At 39.1% G+C, this 20,290-nt stretch overlaps 1 protein-coding gene and 1 non-coding gene across 3 annotated transcripts in view; one reads left to right on the top strand and one right to left on the bottom strand.

The window, feature by feature from the left end:
• The window catches only part of UBP1 (upstream binding protein 1), a 44,941-nt gene that overhangs the window by 23,008 nt on the left and 1,643 nt on the right, over positions 1-20,290 (bottom strand). For both annotated transcript variants that reach the window (XM_037525869.2, XM_037525887.2), the window contains exons 2-3: positions 13,463-13,614; positions 1,928-2,004 (exon numbers count right to left, since the gene is read on the bottom strand). In XM_037525869.2, coding sequence (XP_037381766.1) covers positions 1,928-2,004; positions 13,463-13,614 — 229 coding nt within the window. The remainder of the gene's footprint in view (positions 1-1,927; positions 2,005-13,462; positions 13,615-20,290) is intronic.
• Positions 9,498-9,604, top strand: LOC119237808 (U6 spliceosomal RNA). Its single transcript, XR_005123443.1, has one exon. It is a non-coding gene; the product is annotated as a U6 spliceosomal RNA (small nuclear RNA).

Below are 20,290 nucleotides of genomic sequence, written 5' to 3' on the forward strand. Positions count from 1 at the left end.
CTTTTGAAAATTAACCCTTTCCAAACTGTAAGCTCACCAGTTAGGGATGATGCTTTAAAAATAAGTTATCTTGTCCAGATAGACAATGCTAGCGTAGGGTCAACAACATATGCCCTTTGCAATTACAGCTAAATGGTTTCTCTGTACCATTTAGTTCACAATCTCAAAGAAGAGTTGTTTTGCTTTCATTTATTAACTTTGTATATTTCAAGTTTTTACATGTTTTAATCTGGAACTAAATCTAAGGAAACTGAACTTAGAGCAGTCATGCAACAACTTAGTGATTACGCCTGCCGTATCAGGAAGTCCTCCCTCTCACCACCTACTCAGGGTTGCCTCAAAACGTCAGCTTGTCTTTACTGGTAAGTGACAGACTGCTTCGGAATTCACTTTCTTCAATGCCTTGACGGAACTTTAAATTTGGCATTTGTCCAGATGCTAAAGTTTGTTTTCCTCAGAACAAGGAGTAGCTGTGAGTGACATGTAAGTTAACATTATTTAAAATGATTAAGGGTTGGGGCCTCCCCGGTGGCGCAGTGGTTGAGCGCTGGGTTGCGAAGCTGCCGGCGAACTCTGCGGCGCCGGTTCGATCCCCGGCTGCTCCCCGGCCACTGGAGGAGGGTCCCACATGGCGCGCAGACCTCTCCTGCCGCCCGCTGCTCCCCTCAGCAGTGTATTTGGTCAGTCTGCCTGCTCTGCTCCCCGCTCTGGCTCTGGTGGATTCTCTCACCCTCCCGCGCTTCTGACTGTACCCAGTGCATGTATAAACAAAACAAACAAATAAATAAAAAAAACATGCCTCTATTAAAAAAAAAAAAAAAAGATTAAGGGTTAATGTTATGATTTAACAAATATAATCATCCTGGGAGGGGGGAAAAGTGAAAAGCACAAGGAAGAACAGTTGAAACAAGATTAGCAAACTGTTGGAGAACTGCTGAAGTTGGTAGAACTTATGAGAATTCTTTATATAAATATATTATCTAATCCCACCATATGATAAAAACATGACATTCACTATATCATCTTCTCTAATTCTAGGTATGTATAAGCAGCTTTAAAAACTGTTCTTATATTTTCAGATCTCGTTTTAAGGAATCAGTACAGGAGGGCCAAGCTCTATTTCATTTTCCAGAGGAATCTACTATTAAAACAATTTTCAACCCTTGTATACTGATAATTTTAAAAAATTCAACATAGCACAGTCATCAACTGTAACTTTCACAGTGACAGATGAGTTCAGCCACAATTCTTATAAAGATATTACCAGGCTTAATTTTAACTAGCCGTGGTACAATTGGTAGGTTCTCCCAAAGGTGAGCCAGGGGCATCATGTGACTTGTCTGACAATAAATCTGGCACCAGGATATGCCAAGAGAATCGTCAACACCTCTAAACATCCTAGACGTTGGAAAAAGAGCTGTTAGTTTGGTTCCTTGACTAAACCACAGTTCTTTCGCCTTAGAGGTCCTCTGGTACAATGTAGCTGGCTTTCCCAGTCAGGCCAAATTAGTGAACATTACCATCAGTATTCATTCCAATGCTTAGACTTTATGAAATTTATAATAAACCATGGTGTATGACAGGCAGAGGCTACATGGACCCTGTTGCATGACAGTGAAGGTGTGTTCTGAAGATACCCTAACGTCACCCACTGACTACACCAGGAATGACTGACTTCTTTACTCAAGATACATCACTAGGGTGAAGAGAGTTCAAATTTTAGAGAAACTTGAGGAGGTGAAATGAAAGGATTTTAAGTTTCATATTAACTTACATTTCCCCTCACATGTCTTACTTTCAAAGAGAAACCTGAAGTTTTTGTCAGGGTGGTGGGTTTTTCCCCTACAACTCTAACTAGTTTTTTTTTATGGTAATAATTTTTTAATCACTGCTATATCTTTGAGGAATTAAAATGAGTTGACCTTACCTTTACCAGTTTTCCAGTGATCTCAGGCATATCTCCCATTTTCCGATTATCCAGCATACGAATTTCATAAGACTGACCTATTTAAAAATTGTGTATTAAAAATAATCCATATAAAGAACATCACTGTTTTACATAAAAATTCCAGTGTCTCTCAGAACATACAATTACCCCATATTAATTTGCTGGAGTAACTAAGACTGATCTTCCCTATAAATCACACCATCCTTTCCTTACGCTATCACTAGAGCTTCTGTCAATTTATTTTTATATGCTACTCTTACACTAAATTTTATTATACATACAGGCATTTATTAGGACCGATTTTTCATATCAGCTTTACTGAGATAATTTATATACACTGACCCTTTTGAAGCATACAGTTAGTTCATTTTTACTATATTCAGAACTGTGCAACCACTACCACTATCAGTTTTAGAACATTTTTATCACCTCAAAAAGAAAACTCATACCCATAAGTAGTCACTTTCCATACTTACATCCCCTGAGGCCCTTGCAACCACTAAACAATCTATATGCTATCTCTAGAAATTTACCATTTCCCAAAGATGTGAATGTAGGTTCAGAGACCGATCGCAATTGTCCCAGCCTGTGTGAGTGGGTCATGTGCATGTGTGTGAGAGCTCCCTGCAATGGGATGCTGTCCTGCCCCGAGTTGGTTCCCGCTTGCACCCTGAATGGCAGGATAAGCTCCACCATCCCTGACCCTGAACTGGAATAAGTTGTGGAAATGAGAGAATTATATTCATTAATTATTGCTTAATATTGTAAGTGGTTTGGGGTCTTTAAAGTTTGGTGATGTTTTTAAAATCAGAAATATGCTGCAGGGGCTTAACTCGTTTACATCAATTAGCCCACTAGTCATCATTTCACCTTAGAGTTGCAGTTTCCAAGAACTTATCAAGGACACTGACTGAGGACTTACTGAAATCCACACCCACAAAAATGATCTATGAATTCTTTATCCTTAAACAATAAAACTGAGTGTATAATCTGACATGTAGAAATCAGTAGAAATTAGAGTGCTTATAGTACCATAAAAATTGAAGTGCTTCATTAACTACCAGTACCTTAACCAGAAATATATAGATCATACGGTCAAAATACAAAACACAACAAAGAATTCTCGATATACAGCCAAATCATTCCAAGGCTGGGGACGGAAATAACTATGTAATGTACTACACTAAGGAACATTCCCTTAGTCTTTCAACAGGGGGAAAGATTAACAACACTCTTAAGGCAAGAGACATTTGTAAAAAGTTAATATGCAGCATATTTAACAATGGAACTGAATTTGTTAGGGGGAAAGGATGTCCTGTGCTAATTCCATACAGGCTTTGTGGACTCCACCCCCACTCCAGACCAAAGCCATCAGGACATTGGGAAAGACAAATCCCGTCACCACCAAAGGGAAGGTGGCCGGGACCTGAGGGTGGAGTTAAGCAGCCAGGTTGGGTATAAAAACCAAACACGTGGGCCTTGGGGGTCTCTCATTTGCTGTTGCTCGCCTCCTGGCTTCAAGGCTCCTGGCTCGCGGCCATCTCTGAGTGCCATTTGGGATTCCAGACTGGCAGATCGGGTAGGACACATTTAAAACTTTGTCTCCCATTTTTCTCCCTGAGCTGTACATTTGCCCTTCCTTGTAAATAAACCTTTTATTAACCTTTCGTGTGTGCCTGCAGTAGAATATTGAGAAGTCCTTTTAAGCGCACGGGTGAGGACCCACAGTCAGGCACCCCGTTTTATATCGGGGCTGCCCTATAACAAATTCAGAAATAAAAATTTAAAATAAAGCATGTAATTGGACTTTGAAAAAGATACCATTATACATTTAAAAGTATACTTAACCTCACAAAACCTTAGGAAATAAAAATTAACAAAATGCTATCAGATGAACAAAAAAATGTTGAATAATCAAAAGGGCAGTAACAAGGAGAAATAAGCACATAATATATGGGGAAATATAAACTGATATAAAGTCTTTCTGAAAGGCAATTTGGCTGCACCTGTTAAGTTAAATACTATATCCTCTGACTCAGGGTTTCTAATCAGTCAAACAGGAAAATGTGCAAGAGGGGAAACATTTGCCAGTCATGTCACACATAAATTGCTCATTTCCCTAATGCAAAATCCTACAAACTCACTATCAACTCCCACGAAATCACTAAAAATATTCAACATACCTAGAATAAATGAACAAATGACATTAATACATAATTCATAAGAAGAAATGCCATCAAGTTCTTAACATTCACCCTCCATCAAATAAATGTAAATTAAAATGACACTGAAATCTTTTTTAAGCTATCAGATTACCCAAAGTCTCTCAGTTTGAATTGTCAAGGCTAAAGGAATACTGACAGTAGCAACAGAGATTATAAGAAACACTTTGGAGATGTTTTGAAGGTAGTGCTCAAACATTTTCTGTATATGAGATATGAAATGTGAGAGAGAGAACGGAGGGTAACTCCTGATTATTTAGCCAAGGAACTTCCTGACATGGGAACAATCACAAGATTTTGGGGAGAAAAATGCAGAGTTCAACTGAATACATTAAATCTGAGATACCTAGTGGAAATCAACATTATCAAGTTGATTTACAAATCTGGAGCTAAAAGGAAGAGATAATATTGGGGAACTCTTTCAGAGCTGTTAGGTAAAGTTGTTAGGTAAAGCTATTTAAATACAGACTCTAAAGAGTAAATGTAGAAATAAGAGGAGAAAGTACTTCTCTGGGATATAAAGACATAACCAAAGAACCACCACCACCGAGTGGGAAGTGCGGGAAGTGGCCAAAAATGCACCACATACTGGAAGCCCTTCCATGCCGAGGAGGAGTGAAAACTCCTTTAGCCACGAGGATCTTGTGACCCTCAAAGTCAAAAATCCCAGGGGAGGGTGTGTAGGCAATCACAATGTTCCTATCTTCTTAGTAACATTTTCCTTAATCTAACAAGGACACTTCTTTGCTCAATGTAAAGTTCAATCTGTTTCCACCAATAAGTCTCAAGGTTTGCTGCTCCTGTATTAAAGCACACAGATTTTTATTTTTATAAAATAGAAAGCATGTTTGTTTGTTTTAAAGGCTCTTAACACTTATACTTCAAAGACTTCCTCTACTGGAAACCACTTATGTCTTGGCTTTTTTCCCCTTCTTCAGTTTTATCCCAACTCACTACTTAGAAATCCCTTTCCACCAACAATTTTCTCCAGCAGTAATAATCACTGAGTGAACTACCAAGCTTTTCTATTTTATCCCCCCTCTTCCATAATTTTTTCAATAACATAACTTCCTGAAATATGAGTCAAGGTTCTAAATGAAATAAAAAGGTTTCACTTACTGACATATAAAGTTAACATACTTAAACAGCAGTATTCTATCAGTTTTTAGTCCTATTAGTTTATCTTCTGAATGACCTTTCAATGTTTTCACTTTTTTTGCTCAGAAATGCAAAAACTTTGCAAGAATTGAAACACATATCTTATGAATTCATGCTCCCAACTACCTTTGAAAATGTACTCTCAGTAGAGCTTCCTCTGATGGCCTGCAGAGCAACAAGTAGCCCACCTCTGACTATGGTCAAAGCATTTATTTCTAAGATCCTAACACAGACACTGAATATGTAACAAGGACCAAGACCTCAAGAAAGGAAATTATGAAAAATGAAATTAACAGAAAATATACTTTTCTTTTTGAAGCTCCACACCCCCAGCTATGTGCTAACCCTCTCTGAGCAAATCCTTCATGTTCAAGGGAAGTCACATATTTATCTAAATATTTAAAACAATAAAAAATTAAAGCATGATTCCCAAACTAACAGATCAGTGCCACCTGGAAACTTATCAGGAATGCAGATTCCAGACTTACTTTGATTACAAGTAATCACAATGCATCAAATATCCATTCACCTGTTTGACAGGATAATAAATCTTGCAACAGTACAGGTCAGGTCTCATTTCATTAAACAGAGAACACACACTTGAAAGTATGTATATGCATGCATTTTTTATGCACACATACATATAAGCATGGGCTCAGGGTTTACTAGATGCTACTTCAAGACCCAGCTTCACAAACTAAGACTGACCCCTAAAAGCAGACTATAGATGTCAGACACTCGGGAGTAGGGGTGTGGGGGTGAGAAGGGATGGGGAGGCAGAGGCGAGGAGTAGAGAGGGGGGCAGGGGTAGAGCATGCTGGAGGGCTATGGACATTCTGGTAGTGGGAAAACTATGGTGACTGCCCCTTAGGGGAAAAATCCTGTACTGTGAAAAAATAAAAAAAAGATGTTTAAAAAAAAACAAAGACCCAGGTTTGACAGGACCACAGATAAGCTAGGAGGCAGTGCAGCAGGATACAACAAATCTGTTTAAAATCTCAAGAGTGGGCCTCCCCAGCAGCACGGTCAGTTAAGCACCACGCTGTGAAGCCGTCTGCAGCCTTTGCAGCATGGTTTGATCCCTGGCCGGCCAGGGAGAAACCCACATGGTGCGGCAGACCTCTCCTGTCTTGCACATTGCTCCACTCAGCAGTGTCTTTCATCCATCTGCCTGTTCTGCTCACCGCTGTGTCTCTGGTGAATTCTCTCACTCTCCCGTGCCTCTGACTGTACCCCAGTTCTTGTATAAATAAATAAATCTTTTAAAAAAAAAAAATCTCAAGAGTAAATGATAGCCACCCAATGGAAACAACTCTGTACAAGAGTGGTTCATCCTACACATTTTCTGGAGATCATCCACCTAGTACACACTTGCCTTGGTGGTTGTGTTAGTTCCTATCTGCTGCTTTAACAAATTTCTACAATTTAGTGCATTGAAACTATACAAATTACCATTCAGTTTCAGAGTTTAGATGTCCAAAACAGATCTTACTAAACTAAAATTAAGCTGTGAGCAAGGCTGCACTCTTTATGGAGGCTCCAGGGGAAAATCTATGTCCTTACTTTTTTTCAACTTCTTGATGCAACCTACATCCTTGGCTTACTGCACCTTCCTCCATCTTCAAGGTCAACTGCACTGAGTATCTTCAAATCTCTCTTTAATTCTCAACTCTCTGCCGCCCTCTTTCATTTTTTTTTAAAAAAGATTTATGCATACGAAAACTGGGGTACAGGCCAGAGGTGCAGGGGGTGAGAGGATTCACCAGAGACAAAGTGGGGAGCAGAACAGGCAGACTGACTGAAATATACTGCTGAAGGGAGCAGCGGGCAAGACAGGAGAGGTCTGCTGCGCCACGTGGGTAGCTCCCTGGCCAGGGATCGAACTCATGCTGCAGTGGCTGCAGACAGTTCCATAGGCTGTGTCTTAAACCCTTGCACCACCAGGGAGGCCCCTCCCTCTTTTACTTTTAAGGATGTTTATCATTTCACTGGGTAGTCCTGGATAGACCAGGATACTCCCTATGTAAACATAAGTTTTCTGCTCTTGGTCTAGAGGGCCAGGAACAAACGAAAACCATCTTCACAGGCTCTTCTAGGCAGGAATCTGCTGCCTGAAGGTGTAAATAAGACTTTTCAGATTAAAAAAAGATTTAAAAACGGGTACCCAGTCTTTGCTTCTCATTTCACCAGAATGGAAGAGATCAGATGCTGCACTGCCTTCCTCTAGCATCAGCTTATCTTTAGGGTAGAGCAATTCAGAACCAGAGTAGTTACTAATAAGAATAAGAATTCTATTATCAAGAATAGTTACAGCCTTAATGTCAATGAACCACTGCTTTTACCTAAATAAACTGAATTCACCTTGGGTTTACTGGAATAGCTCTCAGGGAGTCAAATCTGTAGGGGTGCTTCCCAGTCGCAACCCTCACTTTAATTATCTAATAAACTCTAACTATATTTTCAGTTAACACTTCCAGCACAACACCCTTTATTTAATCACAGGTTCTAGGGATCAGGATATGGGCATCTTTGGGGAACCATTTCTCTGCCTGCAACAGTTGCTAAGCAGTACAAACGCTGTTTCTGCAGTTCAAAACTGACTGAGACAGGCTTATTTGAAAGATTATAATCATACTTTCCAAAACAGCTGGCAAAATTCCCAAGTCATTACACAAGAATCTCGTTCCAGGACTACATTCTAACCATTTGTAGAAATTACTCCTCTAGCTGTTTGGTCTACATACGTGGTCTGCCAGTACAATCATGAATCACTAAAGCTATTTAGTTGTGAGTAACAGTAAAAGCAGTAAAGGCTCATGTGTTTCTTATGTGCTGGTCAGCTGATAAAAAGCATTATATGTATTAATTCATTTTAATTCTTAGTTACTGTAAGAGGAGTGTATTAAATTAAGGAACTTGCCTGAACAAGTAAATGGCAGAGGAGGATCTAAACACAGGCAAGTACAGCTTGAGATGGCTGATAACCATATTCACCGCTGCCCTGTCTCTCATACCCCACTCTGCAGGGAAGATGAATTTATTTTTTTTTATTTTTTTTTTTATAGAGGCATGTTTTATTTATTTTGTTTGTTTGTTTGTTTTGTTTATACATGCACTGGGTACAGTCAGAAGCGCGGGAGGGTGAGAGAATTCACCAGAGCCAGAGCGGGGAGCAGAGCAGGCAGAAGGACCGAAGTACACTGCTGAGGGGAGCAGCGGGCGGCAGGAGAGGTCTGCGCGCCATGTGGGACCCTCCGCTGGTGGCCGGGGAGCAGCCGGGGATTGAACCGGCGCTGCAGAGGCTGCAGGCAGCTTCGCAACCCAGCACTCAACCGCTGCGCCACCGGGGAGGCCCGATTTTCACTTTCTTATATTCATTTTCCTGGTCCCTTATTTAAGTTTTCTAGATTCCTGCTATGAGTGAGACCATCCGGTATTTTTCTTTTTCTTTTTGGCTTATTTCGCTGAGCATGATCCCTTCCAGTGCCATCCATGTTGCTGCAAATTGCATGTGTTTATCTTTTTTGAATGCTGAGTAATATTCCATGGTATATATGTACCACATCTTCTTGATCCAGTCATCTATTTTTGGGCATTTGGGTTGTTTCCAAAGCTTAGCTATTGTAAACAGTGCTGCTATAAACATAGGGGTGCAGGTGCTCTTTGGAATTGATGTTTCTGTGTCCTTTGGGTAAATACCTAGGAGTGGAATTGCTGGATCATATGGAAGCTCTATGTTTAGTAGGTCCAGAAATCTCCACACAGCTCTCCATAGTGGTTGGACCAGTTTGCACTCCCACCAACAGTGCACAAGAGTTCCTTTTTCTCCACATCCTCGCCAACATTTGTTGTTGCTAGTTTTTTTAATATGTGCCATTCTCACTGGTGTGAGATGGTATCTCATGGTAGTTTTGATTTGCATTTCCCTGATTACAAGTGATGTTGAACATTTAGAAAGTGCTTAATTTCTGTCTCATTTATTATAATGAACATGTAGAAGCTTACAAGGGAAAATTTGTGCTGATGAACGACAGCTTTAAGAGTTCTATTTAATTCCTTCTTACGAAGTTTCTATATCCTTTTTTGATAAACATCACAACATTTCTACGAGGTCATTTTCCTTCAGACATTTTCCCTCAAACTTCATGTGAATACAAGAAAATGGATTCGTGCTCACTTCGGCAGCACATATACTAAAATTGGAACGATACAGAGAAGGTTAGCATGGCCCCTACGCAAAGATGACACGCAAATTCGTGAAGCATTCCGTATTTTTTTTTTTTTTTTGGTGGGACCCTCACCAGTGGCTGGGGATCGAACTGGCGCTGCAGAGGCTGCGGGCAGCCTCGCAACCCAGCGCTCAACCGCTGCGCCACCAGGGGAAGCCAAGCGTTCCATATTTTTAAAAAAGAGAGAGAGAAAAAAAGAAAGAAAACGGATTCATAAACATTAAAACTGAACAAAAATCTGAGTCCTGAAAACAATAAATTATGTGAATAATTTAAAAGCCACACCATCAAAGTTGATGCACAGGTTTTATTACATTAAAACAGTGGCACTGAGGTATATGTAATTTGCAAAGAACTTTCCATAGCAAAGCCACTACAGTTAAAAAAAAAACAACAAAAACTATGGTATTTCACTGAAATTCCTGAATAAAATCAATCAAGTTTAAATATTATTTTACATATATCTGTAACTGATTCTCTTTATACTATATGTTATTGGCAAGACTTGTTAAAAAAAATCAAAACCACATATGCACTAGCAAGAATGCTAATTTTTGAAAAGTGAGTTCAAGCTACTGAAGATACTAAGTCTGGGCTTTTGTTTGCTTTATCATTTTATTTTTTGTTTTTAGATTTATTTATTTTTATACAAGAACCGGGGTACAGGCCAGATGTGTGGGAGGGTGAGCAGATTCATCAGAGACAGAGAGGGGAACAGTACAGGCAGACTGACCAAAATACACTGCTGAGGGGAGCAGAGGGCAAGACAGGAGAGGTCTGCCACACCATGTGGATATCTCCACGGCTGGCCGGGATCGAAACGCACTGCAGAGCCTGCGGACAGCTTCACAGCACTGGGCTCAACTGCCTCCGCAACTAGGGAGGCCCTGCTATATCATTTTAAAAGAGTTAGACATGAAAGGTGCAAAACAGGGGTTCATGGACCAATTTCCACTGTATTTGGGGAGTAGGGATTCTCCACACATATAATTTATGGGACATCAACTCAATTTTCTACAGTTTAATTCAAGTCAGCTCAATTCTAACACTATCTACCTGGAGTTAGCACCAGATTCCATAGGTTAAGAACTCAGTTTCCCAAGACCACCTTCACTTCATTGCCGGTAATTCGACCAGGGTGTTACTTGTGCTTCTGACCAGAGCTTTCCAGGACCCCCCTTATCAAGTTTACTTAATTTGCCAGAGCAGCTCACAGAACAAGGGAACCCACTGACTTACCAAGTCACTGATTTATCAAACGTCATAAAGGATACTGAAGGAAATGAACGATCAGCCAGAAGAGATGCACAGGGCAGGGTATGAGGGAAAGGGAAGGGAGCTTCTTTGCCCTCTCTAGTCACACCACTCTTCCAACATCTCCAGATGTTTATCAACCAGAAAGCTCTCCAAAGCCCCTCCTTTTGGGTTTTTATGGAGGCTTCATTGCATGACTGATTAACTCATTGGCCTTTGGCAACTGAACTTAATCTTCAACCCTGTGCCCCTCTCTGGAGAACTGGGTATATAACTGGAAGTGCCACCTTCTTATCACATGGTTTGTACTCCAGGACACCAGTCCCCAATCTGTAGGTGCTTTCAAGAGTAACCTTATTCACATAACAAAAGACACCTTTTAACATTCTCAACATTCAGGAAATCGAAAGGCTTATGGGAATTCTGAGCCAGAAACTGTGGATGAAAATCAACTACACATGTATAAGAAATATATATTTTGTCAGAAGACCAAAGATATACCATCACTATTAACAGATACTCAGCAACATCTTCAACAGGTCTGAAACATGCCTGTATCTGGATAGCACCATGGATCCTCTCCTTAGAAAAGTAACAGTAAAAAACTTGAAATCAATTTAAGGAGATTCATGAAAAATGTTCAGTTCAGAATCACCAAAAATCTTGACAGTAATCAATGTTAGGAGCTAAGTCTGTAAAAGACTTAGACACACTGTATGTATATTTGATAGCATGTATATTAAGATTATAGAATTGTAATTTCCTTTTGAAAGGTACATGGAAGTAGAACTCCTTTATGATTACTCTAATGCATTTTAATGATTACTCAAACACATTTTTATTAAATATATATACACACACGCATGTAGTTCACTTGTCTCTTTTCTCTTAAAAGATGGGGAAAAATTAAAGAAATTCACACTATTCTAAGCCAGAAAATACTCCTCATTAATACGGCAGTGAGCATAGTCAAATACAAGAAAACCCCCTGCACTTATAATAGTGATAAATGCTGGAGTCATGCAGGGATGGGGGAGGCTCCCCTGGGGTGCTGGAAATATTGGTCATATATAATCGTTTCAAGGGAACAGAATATGTAAAAGCTACTGAGCTGTATACATTTGAGGCTTATGCACAATACTGTGTATTTTTCAACAAATTTTAAGAATGTAAGCTTGATCAAACTGACATTGAGCAAGTTTATCAACTGCTCTCAGTTCAGTTATTTCTCTTAAGAGAACCATAAAGCTAATGCATTAAAAGTACTTAGTTATATTACTGCATACAGTAAGCTCAGTGAGTATCAGTCTAAGACGTCATCACTGCAGACACTGGATCACAACTTTTATCATGATGTATCTTTATCTGGTTTAATAATGGTAAATAATGACTATTTCCCCAAGTCAACAGACATATCCAACACATTCCTTTAAATAAGAGTGCGCGCAACCTATGGTATGTATATAACAGAACTCATTCAACGATTATTCCCCAAGTAAAGACAGATTATTTCCTTTTTTGTCATTAGTAATAAAGTTACTGTTACTATCCTTGTCTCTGCCTTGTATCTTCTGATATTTTTATGTCTAAAACAGATTACCAAATAAACTCTTAAGGGTCTTTCAAACTTGAAACTTAAGTTGCAACTAACTAAAAGCCTAATACTAAACTGATATTAAAAACAAAGTTAGGGAATTGTCCCAGATACTATAGATAATTACCTGAAATAAAACCTCATAAATTCTAAATATATACATATCAAAGGAAAAGTTAGAGATAACTTACTCTTCTACATTTCAGAGTATAAGTGTGACTAAAAAATGCACAGGATTAAAGATTTAATGACCAAAAAAAAAAAAACACAATATACAACAGTAGGTATATAATTTAGTTAAAAAATATGTAACACACTAGGAAATATAACTACAATATTAATTAACCACAGTTAACCTTGGTGGGATGTATAATGGCACAGGTACTCTATATTAAAAATGTTCAATTTATTTTTAGAAAAAAGAATTCAACATGCCAAAAAATTAATTTGCATAACTAAGTACTTCTTTTACATTGGTATTTTATTTTGGCCTGTGTGCAAAATGCGGAGAGTACCTCAACAATTCCTTAAACCTTTCAAAAGTAAATTTACCCCCACATCTCAATTTTCCAGTCTCTCTTTAATATCACCAAAATGTAAGTCTCAAAGCATCAGGATATGAGTATATAAAATCTGACATGACATGTATACTTTCACCATAGACTCCATCTTGGTGCAGCTTATGTCTATTTTCAGCACAAACCTGCTTCAAGCCTGAGGCCCAGGTTCTTTACTGGCTGGACTTTTGATTCACTCTCAAGTTTCACATTGAAAACACTGTTCCTAAAAATAACTGACATCCTTTCCTACTTGTTCCTCCTCTGGATTTTTGTCTGAAAAACCCTGTAATAAATCTCGTTCCACAGTCCCTGTGTGCAAGTCACTTTCCGCAAACTATTAGGCAGTTGGCTCACAGTGCAATTTTTGTTAACTGAAGTTGTACCATTTAAGAAAAAGAATGAAATATTAAATTATTACCAGTAATCTAGGCTGCAATGCTGTAACATTTTGGGTTTTCATAAATTCTTACATCAACGTGCGAAAGAGTCATACTAACCTTGGTTCAAGTAAGTGAGTGTTTCATCATGCAGTTTTACTGCTGGTGAGGTTGCAGCACACATCACATACTGAAAGGGTGGGTGTTTTGTTTCACCATCCAATGGAAGGCTGGAATCTTCCTGCTTGAAAATAGGCAATGCCAAGACATCACTGAAAAGCAAAAAAAAAAAAAAAATCAACATTTACCTCACTATGGGTTTAAAAATATTAAAAGTACATGGAACAAATATTTTGGGTTTGAATACTTAAGAGAATATAAAAACATTTAGGGGTAGTTTCTTTTAAAGTATAAAATCAGAAATGATGTGTAAAATAAAGGAACTATTCATACTTATCTGGGTTTACCTAAAAGACAGTATTAACAACCCATATCTCTAAGTGTGGGTGTGGGGAGAGTGTGATGGCTACAATTAGGCAGATAAAATAACAAAAATAAGAACAGAAATAAGAACAAAAATTTAACAGTAAATAAAGTCTAGGCTACTGATAAAAGAGATTGCATTTAAAATCATACTTTAAAAAAGTATTTCAAAAACCTTTGCAGAAAGTTTAAACTCTGTATTATTTCTATTGAAAAAAGAGCAAGTGAGCTTAGCTGCCTTTTTGAAAGGCAGAACTATTACTGTTGCCAACAACAGGTCACACTGGCACCACCTAATCACAAAGACACATTTGATTAAAATGTTACTTTACAAAAATTTTTTTTTCCCTGCTAGGTCTGGTCTGACCAGATTGTTGAGAGCATAAGCTTCATGTTTACTCTAAAACCATGGCCCCATCAGTCTTCAGCGCCCCCTTTTAGGGCCTTTGCACTGTCACTACACGCCTGTCGGAGGTCCTATTAGCTCATTTCATTCAAATATCACCATCTCTGTGATGACAACTGCAATCTTCCACCCATAATCATAATTTCTCTTTTCCTGTCCTATTTATTCACAAAGCTTGTCATTTTCTGACTGTATACACGACTTAAAAATTTGTATTCCCCATAAGTGTACAACCATCTCTTAAATTTCCTTCTCTTCACTGACTAACCCCAGTTCCTAGCACAAAGGAGCTCAATATGCTGAGTCAATGAACCAATTGCAGCGTTAATAATTATTAAAGCAGAAAACTAGGTCTCCAGATAATTTAAGATCATAATTTCTACAAGGTTGAACTATAAGAAAGTTTTAATACTTGGTCATTTTTGTACTCCCAGACAGGTAGCTCTCCAGGAACCTGACAACAAATGCAAAGCCTTACGCTTCAAATTATTCCAATGAGTACCAAAATGCCAGCACCCAAAAATAACCAGGCACACGACGACAAACAAGGCTCTAGGAGGAAGAACCAACAGCAAAAATAACAGATGGCATATCCCAGTTCCAGACTCTGTCTGTTGGTATTCAGCTCTTTTCTGCCTCTGTTGCAGAGGGTTAGAGGCCTGAAAACTACATATACAAGACTTTTGCCAACTGGAATCTGTCTTTTAGGCTTGCTGTAAGGGGAAGCACTGTGGGAAGTTAAAAGGCAAAAGGAAAGGGCAGAGTCTACAAATGCAGGAAATTTCAGGGCAGTGGTGAAGCTTCTAGTAGCCTGCACAGGAGTAACCAAGTATCAGACCCCCGTCCCCAACACTTTTTGCTCCTTTACAATCAAGTACTTCACTAAATCCTTCTCAGTTTGAAACATGTAAATGGCTTCTACTGTCTTCACTGAAACAGACTGATATCCCAAAGACTTTAGAAGCTAGAATTATTAGATCCATACTATAAAATTATGTGTACTCTGTTTAAGGAAATAAAGACAAGCCTGAAAAGATCTGCAAAGAACAGGAAAAAATTTTTTTTTAAATATTTATTTATTTATGCATACAAGAGCTGGGGTACAGGCCAGAGTGCGGGGGGTGAGAGGATTCACCAGCGAAAGAGTGGGGAGCAGAACAGGCAGACTGACTGAAATACACTGCTGAGGGTGTAACAGGGTGGTCCCCAGGAAAGGGGGAAGTTCCAGGTTCCCTGCCCCACCCAAGGGAGGGTGGAGCTGAGCAGGAAGAGGAGAAGCTGAAGAAGAGAAGGAGGAAGGAGCAGGATGGAGCAAGGAGACCTGGAGGAGGCGCATGGAGCCTAGAGACACGTGAAGAAACTGCGCTTGTCTTTTGGTCGTGGACTGGGTGACACAGATGTGGGTGAGACCCGTGGAGAGGTGACAATGGCAGCTTTTATCTTGATGTTGATTTTGCTCTTTTCCTTCGGGGCTTGTCCAGTTGTTTGTGACCCTTTTCTGTGGGTCCCCACTGGAAGATGCTTTAGACTTGTGGCAGGCTTTGGGGCCTTGTTCTGGGCCAATCCCATTTGGATGGACTTTTACCCACAAGGGGACGGGTAACTCTGGATGCTTCATTTAGAAACTAAACTCTTTGCCTTACCTGTATTGTTTCCTAGTTTTATTAAAGTTCCTTCCCATTAAAGTCTCCTATGTTTTGTGTTGATGCGGCGGATGGCAGAACCCATGTAGAATAGGCAGGTTTGCGGGGTTTGGGCTGCCCCTCTCCCTGTCCTATAACAAGGGGAGCAGCAGGTGAGATCAAAGAGGTCTGCTGCACCATGTGGGTTGCTCCCTGGCCAGCCGGGCATCGAACTTGTGCTGCAAAGGTTGCAGACCGCTTCATAGGTTGTGTTTTAACCCCTTGCTTCACCAGGGAGGCCAAGAACAGGAAAATTTAAGGACAATAAAACCGAAAAGGAACAAACAAAACTTCTAGAACTGGGAAATAAAATTACTAACATTGAGAATTCACATTTAATAGCAACTCAAGACAGAAATGAAGAATAAATAAGGGACCTGGAATGTAGATAAAAAGTTATCCAGAAGGCAGCACACAAAGTGAAATGATGGAAAATGTAGAAAACAGGACAAAAAGGTCTTACTCTCACGTCCCAGGACAGAACAGAAAGGGACAGAGGTAGTATTTTAGAAAAAAGCTAAGCAAATTGAAAGCTGATTAAAAAAAAAAAAAATACCTATTTAGTAATTCAAGAATCCCAAATAACTAAAGCAAGGTAAAGGAAAGGTTTACATCTAAATATATCAGGAGAAACAAGCCTGTGAATGTTCAATATTCTCAATAAGATACCAAGTAAGGCCAGCAGTTGAAAATAGGCTGAAATAGGGAGGAGGAGTTAATGGGTGTGAGGAGTCATTATGGCTTCTAGAAGAGTTGGGGAGGGGATGGAAGGGAACACTACAGTGAAACTACCCACCAGCAGGAAGATGCATCTAGAGCTGTCATCCACTTGAAGTGAGAACAAATCAATGTTTTTCCAGAGACACATTCAGTTGTTTAGATAACTTGAGACGAGAGTATATGCAAGGAAGGAATTATTATGACTGACCACAGAAAATTAAACTGACTGGAGAAGAAAAGAGAGATTCACAAGGGTGAGGGACAGAGACTAGGACCACTGACTGGAGATGGGTAAAATGATGGCAAAAGTAGTAGTGAGGGAAAGGGCAGGAAGTGGTAGTCAGAGCTGCAACTCTGCATTTAGATTGCAAGTGGGGAGAATGATGGGTAAAGTCAAGGTCTAATGTACAACCACAGACCAAGTGAAGATACCACTGCAATCAAGGAACAGAAATATTTAAAGGCCCATTTAAATACCTCCTGAAATTGCCAAGTAGCAGTGTTAAACAGTGACTAGACAGTGTTAGTGTCAGACAATGAATCAGGACCTAACAGTGAAAAAAGGAGTAAGACCAAGGAATCAGTGGATGACTGTAATAACTGGATAAGAGGTAATATTCGGTGACATAAAATGCAAAATTGGGGAGGTCTTGCAGGGGAGGAATAAGGGAGAAGAGTAATGAGGGGGATCCCTCCCCACACCTCTGGTGCAGTTCCATGACTTAGGAAGGCTTCAGGGGGAAGGGTCAACTCAGAACCAGGTTTCCCAAAGCACAAGGTAAAGATATCACTGAGACACGAAACGGGCTATGCTTCCTAGGGCTGCTGTAACAAAGCACCAAAAGCTGAATGGCTTAAAGCACAGTAATTTACTGTCTCAGTCTGGAGGCCAGAAATCCAAAATAAAGGTGTCAGCAGGGTTGCATCCTTCTGAGGGCCGTGAGAGAATCAATCACACGGCCAGGTTCTCCCTGTGTGTCTTGACATACTCCTCCCTCTATGCATGTCTGTTCCTGTGCCCAAATTCCCCCTCTAACAGGACATCAGTAATACTCAATTAGTGTCTACCCTGATGACCTCATCTAACTTGATTCCATCTGTAAAGAACTGTTTTTCCAAGGTCACATTCTGAGGTACTGAGGGTTCGGACGTTAACACATCTTTTGAGAGAGATACAGCTCGACCAATAACACTGACCATTTATCGGGGATTTTCTGATGGCAGATATCCAGGAGGCAGAGGGGTGGGGTGGGATCCTTTCTGTGGGTCAGAGTGCAGAAGGAAAAGACTGTCCTGAAAATATGGAACTCCTCATAGTCACAAAGATTAAGGGCAGACAAGAGAAATGGTCTAATATGCTCTAAAAACATAAATATTTGTACCCTCTATTTCTGATCAATTTCTCGAGGCATAGAAATATGAATAAAAGATACAATTAATGATATAAAATCTAAAAAGATGAAACTTGTACTTAACTTCATGCCTAAAATATGGATAAGAGGAACAATTTCCTACAAAACTAATTTATCAAGACTTCCTTTAAAATATAAAAAGTTTTTCAAAATAACTCCACAGGGGCCTTCCCAGTGGTACAGCGAGAGTTGAGCGCAGCGCTGTGAAGCTGTCCGCAGCCTCTGCAGTGCAGGTTCGATTCCTGGCCGGCCAGGGAGATTGCCACATGGCGTGTCAGACCTCTCCTGTCACGCCCGCTGTTCCCCTCAGCAGTGTACTTTGGTCTTCTGTCTGTTCTGCTCCCTGCTCTGTTTCTGGTGAATGCTCTCACCCACCCGTGCCTCTGGCCTACACCCCAGGTCTTGTATAAAAAAATAAATAAATCTTTCAAAATAAAAAAAGAACTTTCAAAAAAAAAAACCCTACAGAGATAGATACTGTCGTTAAAAATCATTCCCTCCCCAAAAGAAAATGCCTAGTCTAGGATGGCTTATAGGCAAGTTCTACCAAACTTTCAATGGACTGCTCCTATACAAACTCTTTAGAAAAGCAGTAGCAGAGGAAATACTTCCTAACTCATTTTGAGATTAATGTAATTATGAAGTTAAAACCAGGTATGAACAGAATTAGAAAAGAAATGAAAAGCTCATTTCAGCCATAAATATAGATGCAAAAATTCTAAATTGAGTATTAACAAACCAAATCCAAGATGACAACAAGCCATGATTTAGCTGGGTACTCCCCAAGAACCCATGGAGAGGACAGACTCTGGAAACAGAATGGCATTATATGTAGAGGTGAGAATCAAATTATCTTTTCAATAGGCGATTCTCTGACATACTTGCTATTTATATTGGAAAAACCACAATTAGCCTCATAACCTCATGTACCAAAAACGAAAGAAAATCAACTCTAGACAGACTAAACTTTGGTGTAAAGTAATAAATCTCTTAGAGAAGCCTACAAGAATATCTTAATACCTTCAGAGTAGGGAAAGACTAACTATAAAGAAAAGACTGGTCAAATTGACCACATCAACATCGGTAACTTCCATAAAAAGAACAGAAAGACAAGTCAGGGAGTAGCAGAAAGTGTGTAGTAAATACATACATATAAACCCAAAACTATTTAGAATATATAAAGAACTATAATATGCAAGAAAATAATTCAAACTGAATGAAAACAAAGGTGAAGACTTCAAAACTTGTAAGACTAATGGCACTTACAGATAAATATACATCTATTAGACACACCTCTATTAGAAAGATCTATCAAAAATCAGAAACTAAGAAGGCATCCACCTCAGTAAGTTGGGACATAAGAGTAAGCAACAAAAGGAGTAAGAAAATAACTATATAAAAGAAAATTTAATAGGAAAAACCCCAAATTTGGAAACTTCGAAAAAAACCTAAAGATATAAAAACAAATTTCTGAAATAAAGAAAGACATGATAAAGTAGGACAAGGAAGGAAAAGGGAATAAGCACAAACACTGTAGTGATTTTTCTGGAAGTATCTAAGTTAAAGTAGATACTTTCTATGAAAATAAAAATTACCATAACTAACATATAGAATCAAAATATTCCCATGTCCATTAAATAACATGTAATCACATCTGCTAATATAAAAATCACCAAATCCAAGCTGTATTCCAGGTACGCTTTACAGAACTTTGAAGAAACAAGTCATCTCATAAAAAAATTTTAGCCCATGAAGAGGAAGCTATCTAACTCACTTGAACTCATATAGCTTTGACAGCTTTAAAAAACGACAGGTGTACACAAATAGAAAATTGAGGTCCAATCTCATCTAGGAACAAGGACATTCTATTTATGAAACATTGAAGCATTCTCCAAAATCTGTATAAATAAGGATTCAAGTTTTTAGTTCTAAACAATTCAGTGAAGTTCTAACCAGCACACTAAGGCAAGAAAATGAAATGTAAGGATTACACAGGAAGATACAAATCTATCATTAAAGAAATTGTTGATATAGAAATCTGAGATCCTGCAAATTACTTGAACTATTAAGTTCAGCAAGACTCTGGAGGAAAAGTAGATACAAACAACAAGAAAAAAATACATACAACATTTCCAACTGATTTTCCTCCTAGTCAGAAAGATCACCACCAAATGATGGAAAAAGCAGCAAACTCTCATGGTACCATAACAGAACTGAGAAGCAAATGAAAAGACACTGCGTTTGC

The sequence above is a fragment of the Talpa occidentalis genome, unplaced genomic scaffold, assembly GCF_014898055.3.
Source record: "Talpa occidentalis isolate TD23 unplaced genomic scaffold, MPIMG_talOcc4v2.1 talOcc4.10, whole genome shotgun sequence".
Lineage (NCBI taxonomy): Eukaryota > Metazoa > Chordata > Mammalia > Eulipotyphla > Talpidae > Talpa > Talpa occidentalis.